Below are 23,402 nucleotides of genomic sequence, written 5' to 3' on the forward strand. Positions count from 1 at the left end.
ACCGCGAACACCTTGCGACCTTGCGATAACATAAAATCACACCAAGTTGCAACCTCGCAACATAAAATGGTATTTGGGTGCCGTCACTTCTCTCAAGTGACCAATTCTCATTAACTGCCACACTTACATGAACTAGCTAGTGTGGCATTAATTCAATTAAACTGATAGAATGCATTAATGCAATTGTACAAATGTCAAAATCTCGGTTCGATCGTGTCAAAACTTTTACATAACTCGACAAACAAGTCCATGTGTCAATCCCCATCTTTAATCGCACACTCTCAACCGGTTATAACAATCAGGAAAGGAACCGGTGAGTTAGCGACAATGCTACCAAATCCTCTTAATCGCAAGCTCGCAACCCCTTTTATGAATCCTCATAGAATCTCGCGAGTGAGCGATAGCCGTTGATCTAACAAAATAACTTATTTCATCGCAAGCTCGCAACTCGAAACTTAACTTGACTTAAACCTTTGTGATCCCGCAATAACAAGGCACTTAACCGCCATCACATGCTCGCAACACTTTTTCACTTAAGACTTACAAACCCATGAGCATGCGATGACCACAAAATCAGACCAAAACTTACCTGTCGCCAGATCGCAACTTAAAATGCTAAACAACTTCAAAACCTGCAAGCAAGCGATGAAACCAACTAAGTTGCGATACCAACTACATCGCATGATCGCAAATTAAAATGACTTAACCATGAACACCTCGCGACCGTGCGACAACATAAAATCACACCCAGTCACAACTTTGCAACATAAAATGGTCAAGTGCAAAACATCTTGCGAGCTAGCGACAACTAAAATCTCCCAGTACTCGCAAGCTCGCGACTTAAACTGACTTGATGATAAAGGACCTGCGAGCTAGCGATAACCATTAAACATGTCTGACCAATCGTTTGACCACACTTGACGTTGACATGGACAAATAAATAGAGGACAACTTAGATTTTCAAGGCACGACAACTTCAGTTTACTAGCCAACTAAGACAAAAAACAAACACAAAACCCTAATCGCCATGAACATCATTTTGAGCATTTAATGTAGAATAGTAGAAAGGTTCTAGCAGTAACAGTTATGCAATATGAATAGTTTTATGGATCATGTGACACAAATTTGTTGCATTTCATGTTCAACATGTTACATAATATGGAACCAAATACCAATTTACTAATAATTCAATTGTTTAGTAATAATTCAAATTCACAATTAAAAATATGAAATAATTATCCGTTCTACTTTTGATTGACAAATTTAAGGAATACAATATCAAAAATCATCAATGACAACTATAGTATTGCAATTTTGCAAATTGAAATTGTAATATGACTCAAGAATTGTAGTATAATTATAAATACCTATAAACTGACTGCTAATTCACTTCAGTCTATCTGTCTGAGGCTTCTATATCCCAAATGGACTCAAGATCTGGAAACTGACTAGTACTAACAGGTTCATCTTCATTCTGAGTCGAGTATTCAAAAATGTCTTCATCTTCATGCTGACTCTGAGTTTGCGATCCATCATATTCATTTGTCTCAGCACTAGCACTAGCAGTAGCACCACCATATCATGCATGGAATTCTAGATTTCCAGTGCCCTATCATATGGAAAATCTCTAACATTATACTAGGTTACAAACAACCTCAAGCAAGTTTCCAAATTCTTGTCTAATTTGTTTCTGATCTTTGATTTCAAAATCCCTAATGCACTGAAAACTCTCTCATCTTCCACTGACCCCAATATCATTGTTTGACATAAATCAGCAAGTTTCAAATATTCTGGTATTGCAATACGCAATGCTTCACTTTGATCTATCCTTTTCCAAAGCCTTGTGATTGATCCAGGTTCAAATGGATTCTCCAAGTTAACCAACTGTTGTTTTATAACCAATGCAAACTATTTACATTGTTTTCTAAGATTATATGAATTTAAAATTCCTTCTATTGGCTGTCCATTGCAATATGCATCTTTTGAAAATGTCAATATCAATTCCTCTAGTTTTTTATGATACATCTTTGCGTCATTTGGATTATCTCCAATTGAATGCCAAAATTGAGGATACACACAACCCATGGCTTCAAGTATTTCTTCTCGAGGGAATCTTTCTCGAATCTCAATTGAAAGTTCATATGCAATAGACTTCAAATTATCACTAACAGATTTAACAATCCTGTCAAAATCTTCCTTTTTAACTGGTAGTGCTCTGCCTCGCTTGCCCATCTTAGATTGGTGCATTGGTATTTGAAATCCTTTTACAAAGACACATAACTCATTTTTTGTATTGAAATGTAAAAAATTTTCAGCATGATTCAAATCTGTAATTATCTGCCACCTAAAAAAATTTGGGCTTTGCCCTGTTAGATCTGAATATAGACAATCCAGGCTCAAGCATGTCATTTTACCTAGAGTGCTATACTCATTGATATACATAGTTCTGTCTTGGGATTTCTTAACAAGTTTGTTCATTGAATCCAGCATGGGGAGAAGACTAGCTAAAGTTAACAGAGTCTCTATATCACTTAACTTATGTAAGAGATCAGGAGCTTTGTCTACTGTGAGGTGTTTCTCATACATTAGTCTGATCAATGATTGATATTTTGTTAGAACTCATTCTGCTGGTCCATGCAAGGAGATCCATCTGGTCTCAACATCCCTAAGAAGCTTGTTTCCTCCTATTACTCTCTCAGCAAAAATCTAAAATTTTGCAAAACGTTTAGGACTTCGGCAGAAGTATGAGTGGAACTCGTGGACCAGATCTTCAACTTTTGACACTGTAGGGAAATTTCTTACAATTCTATATGCTAAATTCATTCGATGGGTCATGCAGTGAATGCCAACCATGTATGGTGCAATACTAGTTTGTAATCTTATGCAAAGACCGGTCCTTTGACCTTGCATTACAGTAGCTCCATCAGCTGCAACACACACCAACTTCTTGGCAATTGTCAAGTCATCCATACCAGCAATTTCATTCAAAGCTTTCTTAACTTCCAAATATAAATTTTTTGTTGTTGAATTGCCCCTCATTTTACGAACACAGAGTAGATGAGCTTGACAGACATGTTCTTTTACGGTATACACATGCATACAAACCCAAGCAGTGTTATCTACCACAGTAACTTCATCTATGGATAATGAAATGAAATTTGACTCTTTTACACTCTCTTGTAAATTTTCCTTTTCCACCTCAGTGAGACAGTTTGCCATTTCCCATCCAGCGTTTATTGACTAATGTGACATAGGATAGTGAGGAACATTCAAAAAAGATAATAAATTACTAAATTCTGGGAAATCTTTCATAGGATGCCCTCTCGACATAATATGAAAAACAACACTCATCTGAACAGTCTTTGCTAGGTTTGCATCTTTCGCTGCATGTTCAAGCCCAACCTTGATTGTATTTCCAAACCCACTATTATTTATCAGTGTCATTTTATGGTTATGCTCTTCATATTCTGTGGCATACTTAACATGAAGACATTCTTCCTTTGATTTCCATCTTACTACTCGTGTTTCCTTTTCGTCTATGATATGTTTTTCATAAACCTTACCAATATGCTTTTCTATGGTGTCAAGCTTTAGCTGCACTTTCTTCTCTCTTTTAGTTTTCCAGCTACAAATCTTACACCTGCATTCTGTTGGTTGTTCATCATTGTTTGGGACCGGTTCAATGAATGGGTACTATGCTACCCAATCAATCTTAAAACTCCTTTTCATCTCCCACTCTCGCCCCAGTTTTACTTTCCTTTTTCTTTTCTTCCTACCAACATCATCTTCAGTACTAGCATTTGCATTCACCAATGGTATCTCATTGTGTGTATCACTTAGAACATCTTCTGTCGTGTCGCTATTGTCATCCTCATTTGATGTATTTAACTCAATGACAATCCCACCTTGTGGTACTGGTGGTGGTGAGCTACTATGAATGGGTTCTACAACTACAGAGGTTGATGGACCAGAAACTGTGCCAATTCCAAAAAAAGACTTTATGGTACTATCTTTAAGTTTAAGTTTTGGGTGTTTTGATGGCCTCCCAATCCCTTCAGTTTCACTGACCTGAGGAGTCTTACCCATGTCTGACATCCCAATCCCTTCACCACCCTGAGGAGTCTCACCCATGTCTAACTATGACATCTTGAGTCTTGACCTCTCACTACAAATTAAAAGTTAAAACTAATACTATCAAGTATGAAGAAATGATTACTCACCTTTATGCCTTCTCAATTCTCTAAATCAGGAATTAGGAATGAATGCCTGGGCCTGTGTTGCAGGATTGTAACTCTGGCCCTCCGCCCTACAATAAACTTTGACTTTCCAACTCAATTTGCGGAATGCGAATCGAGACTAGAGACTTGAGACTTTGAGAGCTTCCAATTTACTAATAAGATATGAACAAATTGTAAGAAAGAGTGTAACAAATAGTGTATTTATAGCAATCCATGATTGCATTTTTGGTGAATTGCGTGGGGTTAATTGCATTTTTGGTGAATTGTGCGGGCATGCAATGAACATTTAATTTAAGCGGGGCGAAATGGGTCCTCGAATGCTTATAATGTTTTATTTGATATTGGCGAATTTGGCCGACGCATGCAATGAACATGTAGTTTACTATTGGCGAATTAGGTCCTGGGTACGTGGTTGTTTAAATATTGCTGGCGAATAACGGAGGTGATCTAATACCCATGTCCGAGTGATTCCAGGCAAATATTACAGGCATGCATGTCGATGGTGTGTGGTCATTGGCGAAGCCAGTTTCTACAGTGTGTCGTTAACCCTGAAATTCTAGGCGATTTGACCACAATGGTGCCCAAGACTATTCATGTGGAATTTGCCAATTGGCAAAGATTCGCCACTAAAAAACTCTCTGTTGTATTCTCTAGGAAATCAACCAACATGATGCACTTACTGGGGTCTCAATTGATGTGAGACACTTTTGATATTTTTCTTGTCAGGAATAATGGAATGATTTATACATTGTCACTCCCTATCCCTATCTATAAATTGACGAGTGTAAACTCTCTATAATTGAATAAGGATAATAAGTGTAATATACCATTATTCCATGGTTTGGTGTTCTTATTAATAAATAATTATATGTTTTTTATTTATATTGTCATTAGTAACAATTCAGTGTATTTTTTGTTAATAGTAATAAAAGACAATTTCGCTTTTTAGACTGCGAATTTATGCATATTTTTTATATTGGATATTATGCGAGGGACCATCTCACATATTCACAACAAATATTATGATTTTTTTTTCCAAATAATATGTCATTGTAAAAAAAATTAGCAATATAACCATTTTATATGTTTAAGTATTGGTAACTAGGTATATACATCTTAGAAATAGTTAATAGAGATTGCTATATTAAGAATATCTTTCATTGTATTTTTTATTTATTTTTAAAAGTATATGTGGCATACACACTGTGTTTCTCTCTATAAATGACTAGAACAATCTAATCTAAATTAAATATAATTTCTAATGTGAGGTTGTTGAAATTGATCTTATGTATTTATCTATAGAAACTTTTCACTCTTAACTAAGATACAAAAATAAGAAGAGATTCAACTCGAAAGCCCAATTTTTGGCTTTGATACCAAATATGATTGCACTTTTCTCCAAGAATTAAATTAAGTAATTCCAACATAATTAATGGACTAAATATTAATGTTAAGATCAATTATAAGATGTGATAAGATTAAATTAGATGTAAAAAACCAAAGTAACTATATCATGTAATAATTTGACAAGAATTATAAAGTCAATTGTTAACACAATGTACTAAATAACATAGCCACATAATTCAACCATATTCTTATAGAATTAAGGTTTCCAATACTTATCTTAATCTTGAGCATTTTGAATGGTTCTAATCACTCTAAGAAGATTCCAATGGTCTTGTGTCCTTTATGGCTATAGCATGCTCAAAGGTAATTAGTTCTTACACATAATCCACCGTCTAACAGAGAACCCTTTATGACATAAATAACACGACCTTGGCCATGACACTCTTGAGTGTACGCTATACCTCAAGTTGGGCACATGCTATATGCCCCTTCTCCAAATGCCTCATAGCCGACCAATCCACCACCTTCTTCTTCTTCTTCTTCTTCTTCCATGAGTGATCTCTTTGTCCCCTTCCAAGTCTCATATAAATGACTTATATAACCTTTTAAAGGGTGGTTTCCAAACCACCAAATCCTTTCAAAAAGATAATTATCCTTTATTAATCTTTCTTTAAACCAAAAGATTGTAATGTCCTTTATTTTTATCTCCCCTTTTAATCAAAAAAAGATTATCTCATTACTTTACATTCTCTCCAACAAATAGTCACATAACATAGGGAAAAAAAACAAGCACACAACATTACAAATTATGGAGCTCCCCCTTGGTGGGATCAAACCCTTCTATATGGTCGGTTCTTATAGAAATCATTGAAAAAGACTTGTTTAATAGCAAAAAACAACATCACAATCGCACCACCTAAACAACAACCTAATTGTCCATGATGAGATTCCAGTTTTTGACTAGTCTTTTCATTTGCTCCTACCATGCACCTTGGTTTGACATGACACTTGTTTTCCCTTAGATTAAAAGATTTTTAAATTTTAATTTATTCTGAAATCCTATACTTTTTAATTGTATCAGGACTTACATATAAAATTGAAAATAGTAAATAGTAAAAGACATTCCAACATAGGAAGGAAGTAACTTCTTTTAATAATATGTAAATATTTATTCTTTAATTTTATTTACTAAATGAACAACAAGAGGTAGGGCGTGACCTAATTTCTTTACACATAAACCTAGAGGACCTAACCTAACCTTTCACATTAGTGTGCAATTACAATGACAAGATGACTGACTATATGTCTATACTAGTAGTTAACCAATAATAAGAGGTAGAACCTTCATGCAATTACAATAATTTTATTTACTAAGTCGATAGTAAGAAGGAGGGCCTCACCTCTCTCCACATAAACATGGAGGTCCTAACCTAACCTTCCACATGAACATGCAATTACAATAGCAAGATAATTATGACACTTGTTTCTCACTAGATTAAAAGATTTTTAAATTTTAATTTAAAGGAAGAAACTTCTATTAATATTATTTAAATATTCATTCCTTAATTTTATTTAGTAAACCACAAACAAGAGGGGGCCTCATCTAAGTTTCCACATAAATATTGAGGGTCTAACCTAACTTTTCACATAAACATATAATTACAATGACAAGATGGCTGACTATATGTCTATATAGTAATTCACCTAACATTTAACATAAAAATAAAATTACAATGACAAAATGACTGATTATATGGATGACTGACTGATAGTTAATCAGTAAGAAGAGGCAGAACCTTCACACAATTAAATAGCAATCAGTAGTTTTTCTCCCAACTGTACATCCAACCTTATGATGGTTTGTCAGTGGTGAGCTTCCAGGAGGGAAAAGCAGAGATAGGAAACTTCTTTGGTAGAGTCAATCCAAATGTTTCCTCCCTATCCAAATTGCCCTCCACATTCCAATGAAAGAAATGTATGAGTTGAGCCACAACCAAGTAAACAGAAGAAAACCCCATGTAAATCCTAGGGCATCCTCTCCTTCTTGTTCCAAAAGAGAACAATTCAAAGTGGTGGCCATTCACATCTATGCTTGAGCCAATAAATCTCTTGGGCTTGAATTCTAAAGGATCTTCCCAAACTCTTTCATCCCTTCCGATTGCCCAAACATTCACAAAGAACCTTGTTTTTGGTGGAATGTAGTATCCTCCAACATTGCAACCCTGGGTGGACTCGTGTGCCATGAGCAAGGGCGCTGGTGCATGTAGTCGAAGAGTTTCCTTCACCAAACATCGCAAGTAGTCTAAGCTTACCAGATCACTTTCTCTTACTATATGATCTCTTCCAATCTTTAATTCAATCTCCTCTTGTGCCCTTGACATTGCTTGAGGGTTTCTCAACAGCTCAGTCATTGCCCATTCTAAAGTTGTGGTAGATGTCTCTACTCTAGCAATTAACATATCCTGCGATAGAATTGAACTCGTTTTGTTAGTGAGGTCTAAGCAGAAATTTGGCAATTGGGTATTAGCGAAATGAATAGTTCCACAATTTGACAATTCTAAAGAGCTAGTAGTTTCTGAGGGTCCATAACAATTACTGACCATGATGATTGCTTTGATGTGAAGCCGAGAGACTTGTATCTCCACACTTCCGATCTCAGCCATGTTAATTATGGGTAGCTTGGACAGCTATTCGTCCTTACCCAGAAATAACAACATTAGTTATGGGTAGTTTTGGACAGCTGTTCGTCCTAACCTAGAATTAGAAAATGGTTGTTTTTGTCAAACAAGTATTGTTAGGATAAAAACAATGGTTATTTAATAGTGGCTCTTTTTAGGTGACACCTCATAGCCAAAATTAGTTATTGGTTATTGAGTTATCTTAATCTTAGCCGTTGGTTTGAATTAATCTCGGCCATTGGTTTTCCAACAGAGTAGTATAAAAAGGGGTCATGGGTCATTTGGAAAATAAGAAGTCTTGAGAAGAACTTTCAGTGATAGCAAATAGTCTTGTAGTGTTAGCAAGAGGCGCAGTGATAGCATTGATATAGCAGTGGAGGATATCAGAAGGAGATATTAGGAGTTTGTCGGAGTTCTGCCAATAAGAGGCAAGGAATTCTTTTGTAATTCTTATATTGCTGAAGATTAATATATTTTCCATCTGTAGAACTGGTTTTCCCTTAGGGGTTTTTTCAGGGACGATTGTCCAAAAATATTGTGTCCTTGTGTTGCTTATTTCTTTCCGTATTTTTTTAGTGAAGTTGCAGTTGTGTTATTTTTCGATATTCAGTTGTAAATTTATTTTCAGTAGTTAAATAATTTTTTATGAGATAGGAGATTAATAATCAGTGATTGCAATAGAATTTCTACATGGTATCAGAGCTTTGTTGAGGGTAGAAAAGGTTTACCCTAAGCAAAGGAAAGAAATTTGAGTTTGACCTCTTTCGAGTTATTGTTTTCCTTTATTTCTTTGAGATGGTCTCAACAGGTTTGAGAGATCAGGCCAAATTGGATGGTGCCTCAAATTTTGGTGTCTAGAAAGCCAGAATTTCTTTATTGCTGGAAGAGAATGGTATCAAGGAATATGTTACCAGTACTGTAGCTGTACCTATAGATCCAATACAACTTGTAGCACACAAGAAGGATGATGCCAAGGAAAGGAGGATAATCCTTGATGGTGTCAAGGACCATGTTGTTCCACATATTGCAGAGTTAGATACAGTGAAGAAGATGTGGGACGCCATTCTGAATCTGTACCAGAATGCTACCACTAACCGGAAGCTGATTCTCAGAGAAAAATTGAGGAATACCCTGATGAACAAGGGAGAAGATGTTACAAGTTACCTCACCAGGCTTAGACTTGTCAAGGATGAGTTAGTAGCTGTTGGAGATAAGCCAAATGAAGACGAGCTAGTAAGAATAGCCCTAAATGGGTTTACTAAGCAATGGGATGTCTTTGTTCAAGTTATTAATGGACGAGACACCTTACCTAGCTGGGATCGACTATGGAGTGATTTCACTCAAGAGGAGCTTAGACTAAGTCTTATCAATGGAGCCAACAACAAGAGTCAAAAAACTGAGGTAGAACAAGAAAATGTTGCCTAGCGGGAAAGGGGAAAACAAAGAAGGGATCTCGCAAAGGAGAAAATTCACAAGTTGAAAAGAAGAAGAAGGACCTATCTAAGGTCAAGTGCTTTGGTTGTCACGAGTTTGGCCACTATGTCAGCGATTGCCCACAAAGGAAGAAAGATAAGAAGGGCAAGAACCAAGTGGCAGCTTCAGCAAGTGCAGAGGAGCTCTCTAGTAGATTGGAGGATGAGTTTGCACTCATAGCTTGTATGATTAGCTCAACCTCACAGAGTGTCTGGTATATAGATAGTGGGGCATCATTTCATATGACAGGAGTTCGAGAGTACTTCTTCAGCTACAAGGAGGAGAACACCAGAATCCAGATCTCTATGGGGAACTTGTCCAAGCTCAGCTTAGTTGGGAAAGGGACTGTTCAGCTTCAGAGGGAGAATGGAAAGGTAATTCCTCTTCATGATGTGTTGCATGTGCCAGGCTTAGGTATGAATTTGGTTTCTATATCTGTCCTTCAGGATAAAGGGTATAATGTTCTCTTTAGAGGGATGCATGTTTTGATTAAGCATAAAGATTGGAAATCACCCGTATCTATTGGAGTTAGGAGTAGTCGCCTTTATAGGTTGCAGTTTGATACTCCTAAGGCACTCATGAGCAGCAGTAACCCTAGAGATCTTGGAGAGCTATGGCATAGGAGGATGGGCCATATTCATCATGGAGCACTTAGATTGCTTCGTGAGACAGTGACAGGTGTTCCAGAGGTGAGCACGGAGCATGATGATGTATGTAAGGGATGTGTGTTGGGAAAGTTTGCGAAAGCATCTTTTCCAAGGAGTGACACCAGATCTACGGGTGTTCTTGATCTAGTACATTCAGATGTATGTGGACCAATGTCGATAAAGTCTCTCAAAGGATATGAGTATTATGTTACCTTTATTGATGATTTCTCCAGGAAGAGTTGGATATACTTCTTGAAGACCAAGGATGAGGTTTTCAGTCACTTCCAAAAGTTCAAGGCTCTTGTGGAGAACTCAACAGGAAGGAAGATAAAGGTTCTTCGGTCAGACAATGGAGGCGAGTACAAAGGAAATGACTTCCAGGATTTCTGTACCAGAGAAGGAATCAAGAGAGAGTGGACTGTTCCTTACAATCCACAACAGAATGAAGTTGCTGAGAGGAAGAACCATTCTATTTTGGAGGCAGCAAGGGCTATGCTACACGACCAGGACATGCCCCACTACTTATTGGCAGAAGCGTGTAGTACAATAGTCTACATTCAGAATAGGGTTCCACACAAGGTACTAGGGAAAATGACACCAGAGGAGGCTTTCACGGGGAAGAAGCTAGATGTTGGTCACTTCAGGATATTTGGGAGTTTGGCATATTGCCTTATTCCTGGAGACACACGTACCAAGTTAGATCAGACTACAGAGAAGGGGTACTTTGTTGGGTATAGTGAAACTTCAAAGGCATATAGGATGTTCATTCTAGGGACCAGAAGAATTATTGTCAGATGTGATGTCAAGTTCATGGAGGACAAGGCATTTAGAAGGTCTAGAGATTTGCTAGCAGATGATCAGAGTGAGCAGCCAACGAAAGCTCCAAGTCCAAGTCAAGGACAACAAAGCTCAAATATAGTTACTAGTACAAGCATAGACTCAGGTAGTGAAGATTCATAGAGTATGGAGCAACTGGTGTAGCAGGATATGCATCTAGATGGTATAGAGGTTGATATTTCATCCTCTACAATTGGCAATAGGAACCATGAGGTTCAAGACATACAAAGGGATACTCAGGAGTCTGTGGGAGCTCCTAGGAAGAGTACAAGATAGAGGAGACAACCAGCCAAGTTCAATGACTATGTGGCATTAGTCAGCCAGTTGGTAGATAGTGAACCTTCTAGCTATCAGGAAGCTACAAAGCATCAGGTATGGCAAGATGCCATGGTTGAGGAATATAACTCAATAATGCAGAATGATGTATGGGAGGTAGTGCCTAGACCAACTGATAGAACAGTAGTTGGATCGCACTGGATCTTCAAGATAAAGCATGGTGCAGATGGTAGCATCGAGAAATATAAGGTGAGGTTTGTGGCCAAGGGGTTCTCTCAGAAGGAGGGAACAGACTATGAGGAGACATTTGCTCCTGTGGCCAGGTATACTTCTATACGAGCTGTAATCTCATTTGCAGCACAAGTGGGATGGTAGATCCATCAAATGGATGTCAAGACAACATTCCTTAATGGAGAATTGAAGAAGGAGGTATACATAGAACAACCAGAAGGCTTTGCAGCACACAGCAAAGAGACCCACGTGTGCAGATTAAAGAAAGCCTTATACAGACTCAGGCAGGCTCCTAGAGTGTGGTATGAGCGCATTGATACATACTTGCAGGAAATGGGCTTTGTGAAGAGTGAGGCTGATGCGAACCTCTACTACTTGGTGGTTGGGGCTGAGGTTCTCATTCTTGTTCTATATGTGGATGACTTGTTTCTTACTGGTGCGCTAGGGCTCATAGAGGATTGCAAGAGGGACCTTGCAGAAGAGTTTGAGATGAAGAATTTGGGACTTATGCACTACTTTCTAGGCATGGAGGTGTGGCAGACTGATGGAGAGATTTTCCTTGGTCAAGGGAAATATTGTATTGAAATCTTGAAGAGATTCGAGATGGAAGATTGCAAAGCCATGTCTACACCCATGATCACTAATTGGAGGAAGGTAGATGCATCCAAGGAAAAGGATGTTGATCCCACCTTATACAGGCAGCTGATTGGTTCGCTCATGTATTTGGTCAACACCAGGCCAGATATAGCCTTTGCAGTAAACTCTCTTAGTCAGTTCATGGTAGAGCCAAAGAGAGTGCATTGGATGGCGGCTAAGCATGTGTTGCGTTATCTTCATGGTACAGTTGAGTACGAGATCAGATATGTTTGAGGTGAAGGTATCAAGTTGATAGGCTATACTGATGCAGATTGGGCAGGCGGTACAACGGACAAAAGGAGTACTTCAGGATGTTGTTTTAGCTTGAGATCAAGAGTTGTTTCTTGGTTCAGTAGGAAGCAAAAATTTGTGGCCTTGAGTTCATCAGAAGCAGAATACATAGCAGCCAGCATGGCGACATGTGAAGCTATATGGCTTCGGAAGTTGCTAGTAGCCTTGTTTGGTCAGAAGGTTGAGACTACGGTGATACACTGCGACAATCAGAGTTGCATCAAGTTGACTGAGAATCCAGTGTTTCACGATAGATTGAAACATATAGACATCAGGTATCACTTCATCGGGGATTGAGTACAGAGGGGGATTGTTCAGCTATAGTACATACCTACAGAGGAGCAAGTAGCAGACATTCTAACAAAGGCCTTGGGGAAGGCAAAATTCATCTTCTTCAGAGATAAGATCGGTGTCATGCAGAACAACTTCCTCGCTAAGAGGGAGTGTTAATTATGGGTAGCTTGGACAGTTGTTCGTCCTTACCCAGAAATAACAACATTAGTTATGGGTAGTTTTGGACAGCTGTTCGTCCTGACCTAGAATTAGAAAATGGTTGTTTTTGTCAAACAAGTATTGTTAGGATAAAAACAATTTTTATTTAATAGTGGCTCTTTTTAGGTGACACCACATAGCCAAAATTAGTTATTGGTTACTGAGTTGTCTTAATCTCAGCCGTTGGTTTGAATTAATCTCGACCGTTGGTTTTCCAAAAGAGTAGTATAAAAAGGGGTCATGGGTCATTTGGAAAATAAGAAGTCTTGAGAAGAACTTGCAGTGATAGCAAATAGTCTTGCAATGTTAGCAAGAGGCGCAGTGATAGCGTTGATATAGCAATGGAGGATATCAGCAGGAGATATTAGGAGTTTGTCGGAGTTCTGCCAGTAAGAGGCAAGGAATTCTTTTGTAATTCTTATATTGCTGAAGATTAATATATTTTCCATCTGTAGAACTGGTTTTCCCTTAGGGGTTTTTCCAGGGACGATTGTCCAAAAATATTGTGTCCTTGTGTTGCTTATTTCTTTCCGTATTTTTTAGTGAAGTTGTAGTTGTGTTATTTTTCGATATTCAGCTGTAAATTTATTTTCAGCAGTTAAATAATTTTTTATGAAATAAGAGATTAATAATCAGTGACTGCAATAGAATTTCTACAAGCCATGTTCAGCATCACGTCCACAATGTCCGGTTTTTCCAACTTTTTTACCCTTCTTCGCTCAATGTGCTCATCGATGAGCTTGTCAGCAAACTCATCGAATACCTTATTGATGGGCTGCATGCGGCGGCAGTAGCCTCCCTAATCGAGAAAAGCAAGAGAGGGAATGAAGTCTCCTGGAACAATTATTCCCGTCAGATGCATAATCTCAGCCACCATCTGTGAAAACCCCTGCCCTCCGCTCAGTTGATGGTTGGAGTAACTTCTCCCTGCAAACATTCTGCACACAATATTGAGTAAGACAGAAAAGATGTGCTTCCTGAGATCGACAAGGCGCACGCCGTGCTGGCTCTCCTCCCACACAGATCTGACCATGGCGGACACCTCTTCCTCCCTCACCCACCTGAATGACTCCGTTCTCTTCGGCGTCAGCAATTCGATTGTGCACAGCTTTCTCATCTGCCACCACTACTCTCCGTAAGGGGATTGCGCCACGTCTCTGCGCTCGTAGGTCATGTACTTGCCCGCCGATGTAGGGGCCTGTTGGCGAAGATCAAATCATGGGTTTTAAGAAACTCTTTGGCCATTGCATGAGAAGAGACCACCACCGTGGGCACCGAGCCCAGGCGTAGGAACATGATGGGCCCGTACTTGGTTGCCAGCTTAGCCAGAGCTTTGTGAGGAAGACTTCCCAAAAGATGGAGATTGCCTACCACCGGCCATGGCCGTGGCCCTGGTGGCAATCCCAACTCTTCCTTGTCGCTCTGTCTCTTATTTTTTGTGATAAATCTGTATATTATCCAGAGGAAGATGAGTGAAAAACCCAACTGCATTACAGGTGAATTAAGCCACGCCATAATTGGGTAGCCTGACTTACAGATACTTGATCTATGTATTTAAAGCAGCTTGTCGTGAAATTGTCTAACCGTGGTTAACAAGTTTTACTTCACTGTGGAATATATTTCCTGATCAGATTTTTTTTCGAATGTGATAAAGACTGTTTCTAGAATGGTTTTTGGGTTGAATTATTGTACATCAATTTGTCCAGTTGAATATTAATGTTGGCTTTTTAGCACCAAAAAAATAGGTAGGATTGAATGAGTAAGCTCTCCCTGTAATCGGTCGGCCATCGTCCAAAGTAAAAGGCATTAAAGCAGAGCGTGAAGCGTGGCATCTGATGCGTCTTTCGCGGGTGCATAAATTCGAAGCAATTAGAACTGTTCAGTTTGAAACGCCATTTCCAACGGGACATCTCTATCTTCTAGATTTCAGTCCTTTCAATTTCGTGTACTCTCAAGGTCACGATGCCCTATTTTGAGACTTATAAACTAGCCATCGCATTTTGGTGTGTAAAAGATATATCAACTAGCAATCGCACCTTAGTGTGCAATAGGTACGCTGAAGAGATATGGAAGACATTTTTTCAAACATTTGTAGTCCATGAGTTCAATTGGTAGGTCATATAGTGAATGGTGGCATTTGCACAAAGGAGGTCTGAATGGAGAAGCAATAGCTTTGAAACAATTATACATCCACTTATAGGTATCCAAACACAACTAAAACAAAACCTTTGAATCGGGAATATAATCAAGATCCATCACCAAAAGGCTCATGTTTTGTTTACAAATCAAACAAATCAAAATATTGAAAAAAAACCTTAATATAATTAATATTTCTAAAACTAATTATTTATATATTGTAATACAATAATTACTAAAATAAAGTCCAAGGGGTTGAGCTTAACTGGTTAAAACATTGGGTTCTCACTTTGGAGACCCAAGTTCAATTCCCAATAGGGACATCTAAAGTGGAATTCTAAGTTGTGACTCTTGGCCTTCCGTAATGGGGAAGGTCATGGGTCAATCTAATCAAACATAATAATAATAATAATAATTCAAAATATTGAGGCTTAAGCCTATTACCTATCAAAAAAATAAAATAATAATTACTAAAATAAATAAATAATAAAAAAAAAAAGTTATAAAGATATAATTTATTATTTATATATTATATTTATTATATATTCTTGTATATTAATGATTAAATTTTTTTAAAATATTTATATATACCAATTTTTTTAATTTTGTTTCAATAAAAACTTAAATTTAATAATTATTTATACCTTAACTTTATTATTTTTTATATATAATAAATAAAATAAAATAAAAATCAATTAAATTTTTTTAAGTAAAAGGAATTTATTTTTAATATGAACTATTTGTTTTTGACAGTAAGGGTTACGTGCCCATGTTATCAGATTGGGCATTAAATACCCATTATATAGCATCTCGATATTTGCAAAATAAACTTATTGGTAAGAATGAACTATGAAGTGAAAAACGTGAAAAACATGAGGCCCGCAAGGAACATGGTGAATATTTTTCTTGTTCTTGTGGACTGTGGTAGGTAGTTATCATAGCGGTGAATCGGGAAAAAAAAATCAAAGTAAATTAAAATTTGAACATCTAATGGTTCAAAATTTTGGAATCGTCTTACATTCTTCTGTTGTGCTATTAGCCATTGATTTTTGCAATCAAGCATGTCCATTTCATACTAGAAATCACCAAAGAATATATAAAAGCCAATTACAAGGAATTAAATAATGTATTAAGATAAGTTGAATCGGTAAGCAAGAAAAATGAATATAGGGGTAGAGAGGAAGATAGAAGTAGACATGAAAATAGAGAAAGAGAGGAAGAGGGAAACAAATAAATAGAGAGATAGAGAGGGAGATATAATGAGGAAAAGATAGAGAAATATAGAGGATGGGGGAGAGGAGAGATGGTCAAATAAAGATAGATATATAGGGAGATATATCAAGGGGCAATATATAGAGCAAAAATAAACAGAAGTAGAGATGGAGAGATAGGGAGTGAGAAACACAGGAGATAAAGAGAGGTGGAGAGAAAGATAGAGATATATTGGAAGAGAAATAGAGAGGTAGAGGTAGAGGAATAGGGAAATAGATAATGAGATAGTGAGATAGAGATGTAAAGACACAGAGAGATAATGGTAGAGAGGCATGGATAAAAGGAGATAGAGAGGGAGATATATGGAGAAAGAGAGAGGGGGGAGAGAGTGAGAGAGTGGTAAAGAGATAGAGATAGTGAGGAAGATGGAGATGGATAGGATTACATGGAGAGAAGAGTAGGGAGAGATAAAGACAAAGGAGAGAGGGATAGATATAGATGATATATATATATATATATATATATATAGAGAGAGAGAGAGAGAGAGAGAGAGAGAGAGAGAGAGGGGGAGAGAGGGGGGGAGATAGAAAGATAAATATAGAGATAGGTAGTGATATAGATAGAAAGAGAGGAAGAAAGGGGAAGATATATAGGGGTGGAGAGAGAGGAAGATAGGGGAAGATATATAGGGGTGGAGAGAGATGAAGAGATAACCAGAGAGAGAGAGAGAGAGAGAGTGGGGGGGGAGGAAGGTAGATGTTAGGTCCCGGAGGCAACTGAGAGGGGGGGTGAATCAGTTGACTAATATTATTTAAACCAAAATAACTTAACCAAATTATTACTTAATACCGGTGAACCAGTCTGTTATACCGGTGGACAGTTTTAATAGATAAATGTAATAATGGCAAAGAATAATGCATGAAAGAAAAAGACAAAGTCATCCACAACACATAACACCAATATTTGTAAATGGAAACCCTATAAGGGGAAAAACCACGGTGGGAAACCTTACCCACAATCAGATGACACTACTGCAGATTCTAAGTGTACATAAATGGGGTCTGCACATGTAGGAAGGCCAAGCGCCTAGAGCTCACTTCTCAATCACAAATGGGAGTCACACTGACTACAATTGGATGGTTAAATCCAATATGAATGTACTGCTCAAAGTAGCATCTTCATATGCTTGATTCAGTACTAGTGTAGTTCTGATAGGCTTTCACAAAAACCTAGCTTCATCTTCAAATGATGTCTGCGTGTATAGATCTGCTTAATCTCACATATACCTTCCCTCAAATTTATTTTGCATTCCACACATGATCTTTACAAATAAGATCTTACATTTATACCATAACTTAAGACCAATTTTAGTAGGTCAGCTCTATAAGATATTACAATAAAATCATTTACAAACAATACAATATCTGATGCAATAACCGATTCAACATGTCGGCTTAATGCATTTACAACAATAATTAATCATCTCCATAGCATGTCATGCTGATCTGGAAAAGATAAACCTGTCGGTGCATAACCTGGACCTATTTACCAGTAACAACAAATATGCAAATACGAATATGCCAATAACCTATTCTCCAAGTTAAGATGTCCAATTGATGTCTTTGACATTACCAAGTGTTTTCCATGCTATTCCAAGTGTCGGTGATCATTATATCCTGCCAGTGTGCCATATACCGGTGACTGTGCAAAAGTCACTTGCTTGCCGGTGAATGTTTCTGGATCTCCAAAGTGCTAGAGTTTTAGTAGGTGTTGACATCAATGACAAAACCATACCAAAATACCAACAATCTCCCCCTTTGGCATTGATGGCAACGCAAGATGGAAAAACCATCAAAATGCCAAAACAGAAATATCAAATACCGAAGTACCAATAAAGGTCAACAATCTCTCCCCCTGAGAGTAACATGAGTTTCCTTGTGTACCATACTAAAAGATAATGTGTTTTTCCATATATATCACTCCCCCTTTGACATCAAATGCCAAAGTTACAACAAAACCAAGTTCATATACAAAATACCAATATACCAACTACTCCCCCTGTGAAGTAGCTTCCTCATCAAAGCCGGAGTAAAAGATTTCTCTGTGAATTCTGTCAGTTGATGACAAGTATCAGCTCTCTAAGTATATACCGGTGGGGGTATGACCCCAAGATGTTCTCTAAGATATTCAAAAGTCCCCTTAGGCAAAGGTTTAGTGAAAATATATGCAAGTTGTTCTTTAGTATTCACATAAACCAGTTTTATTTCTTTTGCTTTCACATTATCTCTTAGAAAATTCAATTTGATTGAAACATGTTTTGTTTTAGAATGTAATACCGGATTCTTAGATATATCAATTGTTGTTGTGTTGTCACAATAGATAGTTATAGGTTCCTTGCATTTTACCTTTAAATCTTTCAACATTTGTTTAAGCCATAGTACCTATGTACAGTTAGTTGCTGCTGCAACATATTCTGATTCTACTGTTGATAAAGATGTACAACCTTGTTTCTTACTCAACCAAGAAACTAATCTACTTCCAAGAAAAAATGCTTTGCCGGTGGTGCTTTTTCTATCATCAATATCTCCTACCCAATTTGCATCTGTGTATGCACATAGGTCAAAGTTTTCATCTCTAGGATACCATAATCCAAGATTTGTAGTGCCTTGTAAGTACCGAAAAATCCTTTTTACTACTGATTCATGATTTTCTCTAGGATTACTCTAAAATCTTGAAACAATACATACTGCATTCATAATATCAGGTCTTGTTTGTGTCAAATACAGTAAACCTCCTATCATAGATTTGTACCCTATTGGATTAACAGGTGTAGATTCATCCCTTAAAGATAGTTTGTCATTTGTAGTCATAGGTGTGCTTACCGGTTTAGAGTTTTCCATCCCAAATTTCTTAAGTAACTCTTTTAAGTATTTTGATTGACTCAAGAATATACCTTTATCAGTCTGAGATATCTGCAATCCTAAAAAGAATCGTATTTCACTAATCATAGACATTTCAAATTCTTGCTATATTTTAATAGAAAAGTCTTTACACAATCCATCTTCTCCTCCAAAGACTATACCGTCAACAAAAACTTCTATAGCCAAGATGTCATCATTGGTCACTTTATAGCATAGATTATTGTCAGCATTACCTTTAGAAAAACCAATCTTCAAAAGATACTTATCTAGTCTTGCATACCAAGCTCTTGGAGCTTGCTTCAATCCATACAAAGCTTTCCTTAACCTGCAAACCATATGTCAAGGAAAATCCATCCGGTTGTTCAATGTAAACTTCCTCTTCAAGATCTCCATTCAGAAATGCATATTTAATATCCATTTGATATACTTTGTAGTTCTTGTGTGCTGCAAAGGCCAAAAATAATCTAACTGCCTCAATTCTAGCTACTGGTGCAAAGGTTTCATTATAGTCAACACCTTCTTTTTGAGAATATCCCTTACACACTAGTCTTGCTTTATTTATAATAACCTTACCATCTTCATTAAGTTTGTTTCTGAATACCCATTTTATTCCAGTTACATTTTTATCTTTAGGCTGGGGAACTAATGTCCAAGTGTTATTTTTCTTAATTTGTTCTAATTCTTCTTCCATATCTTTAGTCCAATATTCTTCACATGCCTCATTAATTGATGATGGTTCAATTTGAGAAATTAGACATACCTCTTCATTTGCCAATCTTCCTCTTGTCATAACTCCTTTGTAGTTGTTTCCAATTATCTGATCTTCAGAGTGATTCAATCTTACATACCGGGGTGTCTTTGTTTGTTGTTGTTCCTCAGTCACAGTGGAATTTTCAGATGATATCGGTGTAACTGGATCTTCACTCTGTACCAGTGGATTTGATGTAGGTTCATTTGTTAGAATTTTTGTTGCCGGTTCAGAATCTATATACCTTGAAGTTCCTCTGAATTGTTCATCAATCTTTACATTTGTACTCTCAACAATTTTCTACAATCTTTTGTTAAAACATCTATATGCTTTACTCTTAGATGAATAACCAAGAAATATTCCTTCATCACTTTTAGGATGAAATTTCCCAATGTATTCATCTCTTCTAATGTAACATTTGCTTCCAAATATTTTGAAATATTTAAGAGTAGGAGTAATACCAAACCATAATTCATGAGGGGTCTTACCAGTTTCACCTTTGATGTGAACTTTGTTGAATGTATAGACCGTTGTACTTACTGCCTCTCTCCAATATACATGTGGCAGATTTGCTTCTGATAACATACTTCTAGCTGCATCCAAGATGGTTCTATTTTTTCTTTCAACAACTCCATTTTGCTATGGTGTCTGAGGTGCTGATAGTTGTCTTCTGATTCCATTCACTTCACAGAATGCATTAAATTCCTTAGATGTAAATTCACTTCCTTGATCTAATCTTAAACATTTGATTTTCTTACCAGTTTCATTTTCCACCATTGCTTTGAACAATTTAAACTTTCCAAGTGCTTCTGAATTCTCTCTGAGAAAAGTAACCCAACACATTCTAGAATAGTCATCAATGATTAGGATGAAATATCTATCACCTTGTAAGATTTTAGTTCTAGATGGACCACATAAATCAGTATGAATTAAATCAAGAGCATTATTGGATTTTTCTGGAATACTTTTGAAACTAGCTCTAACTTGTTTTCCAAATTGACATTCCTTACATACTGTATTGTGAGGTTTGACAATTTTAGGTAAATCTCTAACTGCCTTAGTAGTATTGATTTTTACCATGCAATCAAAGTTTACATGACAGAGTCTCTTATGCCATAACCAACTTTCATCAATGTGTGCAATCAAGCATGTCTTTTCACTGTTATTCAAATGAAAGATATTACCTCTAGTCTGATTACCGGTTGCAATTTCTAAACCAGTTCTATTCATGATTTTGCATTTTCCATTTTTGAATTATAACTGAAATCCTTTCTCAACTAATTGGCCAACACTTAAAAGATTATGTTTTAAACCTTCAACATAGTAGACATTGTCAGTATTATGCTTACCATCAAGAGATATTGAACCCTTACCTTTGATTTGACAAGCTTTGTCATCTCCAAATCTCACTAAGCCGCCATTATATTCTTGAAAGTTCAAGAATTTACCTTTATCTCCTGTCATATGATGTGAGCATCCAGAATCAATGATCCATTCATCCTTTACTTCAATTTTAGTTGCCAAGGCCTTCTCTACCGGTTGGACTATAGGTGTAGGTTGATCTTCTGTTATAGAAACAAAAACCCATCCATTGTCTACCGGATCTTCATCAGAATCATCAGTCACTCCTTCATCAGCAACATAATAAGATTTGTCTTTATTCTTCTTAAATCTATATCTCTGATATTCAGGATTAGGCTTGTATGTTCTTCTAGCTTCTTCTCTTAGTCTAGCATGTCTATCAGGGCATCTTGAAGTCATATGACCAATCTTATTGCAGATAAAACATTTAAAGGGTTTTTTACCTTCATACTTACTTCCAACTGGACCTTTAGGCATTTTTCTTGCAAATAGTGCTTCAAGCTCTTCAAGTTCTTTATTTTCTTTCTTGCTTTCCTCAAGTTCTCTTGCATAAAAGGCTTTCCAATCAGATTTGTCAAATGATGATGCAGATGATGTTGATGCTTTGAAGGCTAAATCTGTCTTTATAGTAGCAATAGGACCAAATTCCTCAATTTCAAAAGCTGAAAGTTTTCCAATCAATGTATCTCTAGTTACTGATGTATTAGACATTGTTTTTAATTCATTTATAGTAGTAACCTTCATTTTATATGCTGGTGGCAATCCTCTTAAAACTTTTGAAATAATTTCATCTTCATTTAAGGTGCCTCCACAACATTTAATGCCCAAAACAATTTCATTGACTCTTTCCATAAAAGCAGAAATCCTTTCGTCTTCTTCCATTTTTAGATTTTCATACCTAACCCGGAAGCTTTCAAGTTTTGCAATTTTGATTGTGGAATCTCCTTCATTCAATGTTTCCAAATGATCCCAAATAGCTTTAGCAATTGATCTGTCTGATAATGCCATGATTTGCTGATCTGTTAATGCGCTCAAAAGTGCTTCTCTTGCTTTGCAATCATTTTCTTCATCTTTTGTCAAGTTAGGTGGATTAGGCTGATTGGAAGTAGCAGCAGTATAACCATTCTTTGTAACATCCCAGATGTCCTTTCCAATGCAATTTAGATGTGTCTCCATTCTTATCTTCCATATGCCATAGTTGGTTCCATCAAGTTTAGGATTGTCCTTCCTGAAATAGTTAGTAGACATTGGATCTCCTCAAGTTGTTAAACTTCTGCAAAAGATGACTAAGCTCTGATACCAATTGTTAGGTCCTAGAGGCAACTGAGAGGGGGGGTGAATCAGTTGACTAATATTATTTAAACCAAAACAACTTAACCAAATTATTAGTTAATACTGGTGAACCAGTCTGTTATACCGGTGGATAGTTTTAACAGATAAATGTAATATCAGCAAAGAATAATGCATGAAACAAAAAGACAAAGTCATCCACAACACATAACACCAATATTTGTACGTGGAAACCCTGTAAGGGTAAAAACCATGGTGGGAAACCTTACCCACAATCAGATGATACTACTGTAGATAGTAAGTGTACATAAATGGGGTCTGCAAATGCAGAAAGGCCAAGCGCCTAGAGCTCACTGCTCAATCACAAATGGGAGTCACACTGACTACAATTGGATGGTTAAATCCAATAGAAATGTACTGCTCAAAGTAGCATCTTCATATGCTTGATTCAGTACCGATGTAGTTTTGATATGCTTTCACAAAAACCTAGCTTCACCTTCAAATGAAGTCTGCATGTATAGCTCTGCTTAATCTTGCATATACCTTCCCTCAAATTTATTTCGCATTCCACACATGATCTTTACAAA

The 23,402-nt window shown here is 36.9% G+C and overlaps 1 protein-coding gene across 1 annotated transcript; it reads right to left on the reverse strand.

Moving 5' to 3' along the window:
- Positions 1–7,435: 7,435 nt before the first annotated feature.
- Positions 7,436–8,248, reverse strand: LOC131066326 (cytochrome P450 71AU50-like). Its single transcript, XM_058001064.2, has one exon. It carries the CDS (start codon positions 8,246–8,248, stop codon positions 7,436–7,438), a length of 813 nt encoding a protein of 270 aa, XP_057857047.2.
- Between the last annotated feature and the right edge of the window lie 15,154 nt (positions 8,249–23,402).

The sequence above is a fragment of the Cryptomeria japonica genome, chromosome 3, assembly GCF_030272615.1.
Source record: "Cryptomeria japonica chromosome 3, Sugi_1.0, whole genome shotgun sequence".
NCBI classification, from domain to species: Eukaryota; Viridiplantae; Streptophyta; class Pinopsida; order Cupressales; family Cupressaceae; genus Cryptomeria; species Cryptomeria japonica.